This window comes from Tachysurus vachellii, chromosome 13 (assembly GCF_030014155.1).
Source record: "Tachysurus vachellii isolate PV-2020 chromosome 13, HZAU_Pvac_v1, whole genome shotgun sequence".
Lineage (NCBI taxonomy): Eukaryota > Metazoa > Chordata > Actinopteri > Siluriformes > Bagridae > Tachysurus > Tachysurus vachellii.
Window position 1 is genome coordinate 10,065,671 of NC_083472.1, and position 6,322 is coordinate 10,071,992.

Genomic DNA, 6,322 nt, shown 5'->3' on the forward strand with positions numbered 1-6,322 from the left:
TAAAAATATGAGTTATTTTATATGTAGTAATAATACATTTACACAAACTCAGGAGCTCTCAAAGGAAAAACGTTTTTCTGAACTAATAGGATTTTCCTGAATGCTACAGTACATTGCATACTGTGAATGCTCCTACAAATGAATTACAAGATTATTCACTCATATCCAGCTTGAAAAATGAGGCCCAGTGTTCACTTTTTTGCATGACTGAAACTCACATTATGAAATTCCAGCTTGCTTTTCCCTTTGCTGCCCATACATTTCCCTCTTTTATGAAACCCACACATCTGTTTGGATTTAGGAGCTTAAATTGACATTCCATCAGGCAAAAATCTATATTTAAAAATAAAGTTATGATAAAAACCATACAGACTATGATCGAGACTAAGGTAGGTACACACACACGCTAGATACTGAGGTGCTTACTAACTAGGCTTATATGGAGGTGCTAAATGAAGTTGTGATGAGACACAGTAGTGTCAGTAGTGATAGTGATGAGATTTCCTGGGGCTGATGGGAAATGTTGTTCAGCACCCTTTGGATGTCCATCCACTGCCTCAAAAGAAAACTCAACAAGGTTTTTAAATGTTATTCATCTTAATTATCTTCTTCAATCCTCTGTCATGAATGGATTCTTCCTCTCTCCCATCTTGTCAGAACTGGAGTCCATGATGTCACTTGATCCAGAGGGATCCAGCAAATGTCTTTTTGCACCTAAGGACATGAGTTTTAAAACTTCCATATACAACCTGGGATCATTTGGCATTCTGCAAAGTGTGATATGTTAATGTTAATATGATAATGAATGAATGAATGATTGAATGACGGCTGTCCAATTGCAGTATACTAACAACAGTGTCACCTTCTGACCAGAAGAGGTACTGTTCTGTTTAACAGCTAGACACTTGACACTGGGACACTTGACACTAATGTGCATTAATTACCTGCGCAGTTTTCCTGTGTGTTCCTATCTTCTGGTATATCTGCTATCCTCTCTATAGGTTCATTCCATGCATTAAACTGTAACACAAACCCCACCAGAAGTATGATGGATTGGAAGCTTGAAACAACAAAGACATAAAAACATACATAACAAGTTGGTTAGAGAGTGGTAGTACATACATGTAGATATGGCCACAAGGTGCTGTCCTGCACAAAGCCAATGAGGATAATCACACCGAGGAACATGAAGTTACTCATCACTCCCACCACAGCTGATGCGAAGGGAAAGTGATAGAGGACATACCTGTACTGAGAAACTTCAGTCACATTCTGTTTTAAGACAGATCTATCACTCACACACACACACACACACACACACACACACACACACACACACACACACACACACACACACACACACACACACACACACACACACACACACACACAAACCTGATGCCACTAAAGTGAGCATGAATGTAGAGTTGAGCTTTGTAGATCTGAACTTGCTGAGAGTGAATTTCTATAACAGCACCAATAGCAGGATTATACTGCAGAGATGACGGGAGAGAGAAAATGAAGGAGAATTAATGAGCATACAGTATACCTGCTCTGTTTCCATTTTCCTAACACACCTATTAGCTTAAATCAGATATGTTAAAGGCTAAACCATCAATAGTGAAAGAGCTGCCTTCTGGGGACAAAGTCAGAAACATCAAATAAAAGGGCAATTTTCCAAATTGAGTTCATTAATTGTAACTGAATTAAAAGATTAGACTTTGCCTGCATTCCAAAAGTCTGGCACATTTTCATTTTCACAAGGCAGAATTTAAGCTAGCTTACTTAATACATACTATGTTACTTACTATGAGGTACTATAGTACAGTACATGAAGAGTTTATATGTTTATGCATTTACACTATTGCAGAAGTGTATTGAAGTCACCAGTTTTGTAATATTTCCTCTTATTGAGTTTGGTTACACATTACAATTAGGTCCACAGGTAACTAATACTATTAAGTCCATCAATCTGCTGCTATCTATGCTGCTAATTTATGTTTAAACCTGTAGAATCTTTACTCACACTTTTTTTATTCCACTCCACTACAGAATTTCATGCTGGTCGGTGCTGATCTGTGTATACTAGTGTATTTAGTGTATTGTATTGGAATTATTGTATTGTACTGTATTGTTATGACTGTCTTCTGTCGTGAACATGGTTGCACAAATGCATTTTATGTAGAACTATGTTAATGTTCTTAATTCTTAGCTCTCTGTTGTTTTATGTAGCTTTGCATTTTGTGTAACACCATGATCCTAGAGGAAGGTTGTTTCATTGCTATATAATCCTAATCCTAAGGGTCTAACCTGCAGTCATTGCTTTTCTATGTCTGTGAGGTTAGCATTGTAGTGTGTGAGTTCAGAACTGAAGTGCGGTAACTCTGTTTAAATCACAGTGGCAAAATTGATTAGTTACACGATAACCATCAGTACATATACTTCAGCTGAATAATCACTAACTCCAATATCCCATTCGAGGAGAGACTGCCTAATTAGGAATCATCTTGAGTTTAAATATGTGGAAAGTGCAATTCAGGAAAGCAGTGTAAAGACAGCTATTTTAAAAAGGTTTCAAATGTAAAGGTAGAATTGTACTGTATCTCTTACATGAGTGGGTAATACATATTTATTGCTCAGTTAGAAATACCAAAGAGTGTAAAAAGCTTCGGAAGTTTTCAAGATGTGAAATCACTGGCAAAATATTTAGTATGGATATGAGATTGCAAGTGCAGAAATTTGTGGATTGTGAAATTGTCATAACAGACTCTTGAATGTCTTAGTCTTTTATTAATATAAAATTCTATTCCAAACGATGCCTTTATATAACATAGTCATATTGCTTTATGTGGTTATTAGGTTTTAGCATCCAAGTTGTGTCTGATGGCAGGCCACTACTCACTGAGCTGTCTACATAAGCAGAGTAAAGCTCGACCAGGACATGCTGCTTCTGCTCAATTACTCCCATCAGCATCAAAGGAAGCAACATCAGAGTCTCCAGAGTCTGCAGCAGGTAGGAGCGATAGTGCAGCATTGTCTAGAATCAAAAGAAAATATATGGCTCGGTGAAAGATATTCTGGGTGAGCGGTGCATTTTCCTGTTTGTGAGACTGGAGTACCAATAGAACACAAGCAGTTGGAAGATTAAGATTAAGATGGCTGTGTATATGAGTTTTTGTATGTATAAAAACACACAGTGTGCAATGAAGCATCAACAGTCTGTCCATCATGGGAGTAACATGACATCTTCACCAGGAACATCCCCAGTTCAATATTAGTTGGAGACTCTGGCATTTCCAGGTCCAGTGTGATCTTATAGAGCTGTCCAGGTGTCATCACCTACATTTAGTCCAAAAAATGGAGTGCAGAGAATAAAGTGGTTAAAACAACCAAACGTTCGAGAATAAAGATGCAACAACAATTATTAATATGACATTACAATTTGCACATTTAAAAACAAGTCAGAAAGAAAGAAGTATAAGACAGAGGGAATATGACATCACCTGTTTCTTGTTCCTAAGCAGTGAGAAATTGGCCACAGGAAAAGAGCAGACACATTCTGAGAACATTCTGCTGGACAATCAAACACTCATTATGATGATGAAGGGCCAAACAGTACGTATACCACAGTGCTGTTGAATGCTCAGTTCTGATTGGCCAGAAGGGGCTAAATCACTGATTATACTTCCAGTTAATTCTAATACATTATTTTTTTCATAGTAACAATTTCCAAAAGATATCACATAGTGGTTGCTTCATATGTTTCATATTTAAACTTCTGTGTAATCATTGATTTTTATGAGATTATTGTTACATTTTTTTAAAGGAGTTATCAGAGCCTTTATCAGAGCTTTTATAGAGCTCAGAGGTTTAAAATTTCAGACACCAATTCTATCTTATTAACTTAAAGAGAGATAGAAAGGGAAAGTGAAGAAAAGAATATTTATAGCTTTTAACCTGACTTGTTTTGTGGGTGTTCTTTAGTGGGTAAATAGTATGACGTGTCATTCTTTGCTTACCAAGACAATGTGTAATCATTAGCAAATTGTGATATGAGAAGAATAAAATATTTCAGTATGTGCTCTGTGGAAAACAATCACCTTTAGCATGGTAAAAGTAACTCTGCTTAACAATGGGCTGCATCACACCCTGGAATTGATTATTTTCCTATAAATGTGTAACACCATTATGTTTAATTCTTTCCTTATTTTAGTAAGTAAACCTATACTAAATCAGTAAGTAAACTTATACTAAGTCAGTAAACTTATACTATGACTTTTCATATCACAAGCTAAACATTTTTGAACCAGGTCTAGCAAAATAATTGTTTTGGAAAAAAGCTAATTGTCCTTCAGTCTTGTAGTATTTGAATGTTAGTGAACATATTAAAACTCTCACCTGTAATGAAAGTGCACAGGAGTGACTAAGCTTGCGGTAGGCATGAAAGTATAATAGAAACTGATATAGAGAAAAATGGCAACAAATATCATCAGCTGAAGCATAAACAGGACATTAGCAGTCTGGACGACTTTCTCCTTGATCTTTAGACCCAGTTCAGTTATCACTTTGTGGATTTGGAGCAGGAGGTTGCTGATCTCTGTATTCAGCTCATGTATGATAGGTCCCTCAGCATTCAAGTCCTCCATTTCTGAGCTGCAATTCCCAACTGTCTGGTACCAAGCTGTGACAATTTTTTTAAACCTTTGTCTTTTTTTCTTTCTTTTCTCTTAGGTCACAGGTTTTCTTCAGCTCTTCACTGTCCTTTTCAGTCCACTTTCACCAGTTCAGTCTTAGCACATGATGAAATCTTAATGACAAAAACTTGACACACATTTAAAAATTAAAATTCTTCTTGTTTCTCTGAATCAATCCCCACAAAGCGATGTTCCTCATGGCTGCCCATGTGGCACCACTCGTCTTCAGCTCTTGATTAATTTCTGTTCATCTTCTAAACAATCTTCATACTTATCACTGTAAGAGCCCAAGGTTAATAGTAGCAGATGTACCAGCGTGATTTCTGTTTCTCTGTTGTCTTATCCAGGGAAAAGGGCAAGTAGATGGAAAACACTGACTACATGTCTCAGTTGTTGTGAAACATGCACTCACATTTAATACAGCATTCATTTGGTTGTGGAACATTTTGTACACATAACCATGATACAGCAAGTTGTTCTTACAGCCGTGAACCATTCTGCAAGCTAATCCACATGATTATTTTCAGTCACTTTGAAGTACAAGCATATATATTTCATATGTCGTGAAAGTACACCAAAGTACAGTTATCACTTGTGCTTCGTCCAAAACTCCTTCATTTTGACTGCTAGCTTCTCCAAGTTGACTGACTACCTCATAGCATCTTTAAATCACTAATTTTATGAGCTCTCTTAGAACTCATCTGAAATGTTTAATAGAACATATCATGACATCCTAGTACGTTTCATCTACTATTTGACTACTGTGGTTTCAAACACACTACTCTTTCTGCGTTTACTCTTTCTATTTTGAGTCAAAGTATTTGATTTCAAATGCAGACAGTGACACTTTCCCCAATGTAAAAGAGTTCATGACCAGCATGTGATGCAAGAACACAAAGACTGTTGCAATGAAATTATGTGCTTTTAAATGTCATTATATGTCAGAAAAAATCACGAGAATCTTTACTTTATTGTGAAATATTAGAGGACTCTAATATAATATAATATAATAGAGAACAATAACATTACATGAATAATGTTGCACCATTACCTGAATTAATACTTACTCAAATATGAACTAATGACGAGTTAATCCCCAACTAATGAAGCGGTAACCTTAATATGAGTCTTATGAGTTTGTCATTCCCTATCCAAGACTAAAACATCAGAAGAAACACTGGTGTTAAATGTTAACAGATAAGAGCATATGTTAAATGAATAAATGTTACTGTGTTAATACAGTATAACCCTTGTGTGTAAATAAGCAGAGCCCTGTGCCCGAGTCATACAGAGCATAAACTAATGTTAAAGTGGGATGTGAAGATAAATGAAAGGAGAATGATCAAAACCAGTTTAGATTAAATGATTGGTGTAAATTATTAGTGCATATTATAGGAGGATTGGTGTAAGTTTGAAAATAACCCAGCATACATGAATTAATAAGACTTATATTTGTGTCCTTATCATTAGTTTATATTTGAGTAAATATTTATTCATGAATTAGTGCATATTTATTCATGCACTGTTATTGTAAAGCGTTAACAATTTTATTTTAACAAATAGTTGAAACACTACATCATATACTAATAGGATAAATATACACAACAATCAGTAAGACATTTCTGTAA

General features: G+C 35.7%; 1 protein-coding gene across 2 annotated transcripts; it reads right to left on the minus strand.

Moving 5' to 3' along the window:
• On the minus strand, nucleotides 1-5,090 carry bscl2l (BSCL2 lipid droplet biogenesis associated, seipin, like). Of its 2 annotated transcripts, none has more exons than XM_060885285.1 (8): nucleotides 4,399-5,090; nucleotides 3,504-3,570; nucleotides 3,196-3,339; nucleotides 2,903-3,037; nucleotides 1,396-1,493; nucleotides 1,123-1,246; nucleotides 945-1,020; nucleotides 1-714 (listed from the first exon to the last, which is right to left on the minus strand). In XM_060885285.1, the coding sequence occupies exons 1-8, from the start codon at nucleotides 4,644-4,646 to the stop codon at nucleotides 611-613; spliced, it is 996 nt and encodes a 331-aa protein (XP_060741268.1). In that variant the 5' UTR covers nucleotides 4,647-5,090; the 3' UTR covers nucleotides 1-610. The 2 variants fall into 2 exon arrangements, with proteins under 2 accessions (XP_060741268.1, XP_060741267.1); XM_060885284.1 differs by having other exon boundaries at nucleotides 3,504-3,573.
• Between the last annotated feature and the right edge of the window lie 1,232 nt (nucleotides 5,091-6,322).

Excerpts from the sequence above, each read along its gene's own strand:
- bscl2l (XM_060885284.1), bottom strand. The coding sequence starts at position 4,646 with ATGGAGGACTTGAATGCTGAGGGACCTATCATACATGAGCTGAATACA. Across the intron at positions 3,574-4,398 it reads CCTGTGCACTTTCATTACAG|CAGAATGTTCTCAGAATGTG; the intron begins GTGAGAGTTTTA and ends TTGATTGTCCAG. Across the intron at positions 1,494-2,902 it reads CTGCTTATGTAGACAGCTCA|TATAATCCTGCTATTGGTGC; the intron begins GTGAGTAGTGGC and ends TCATCTCTGCAG.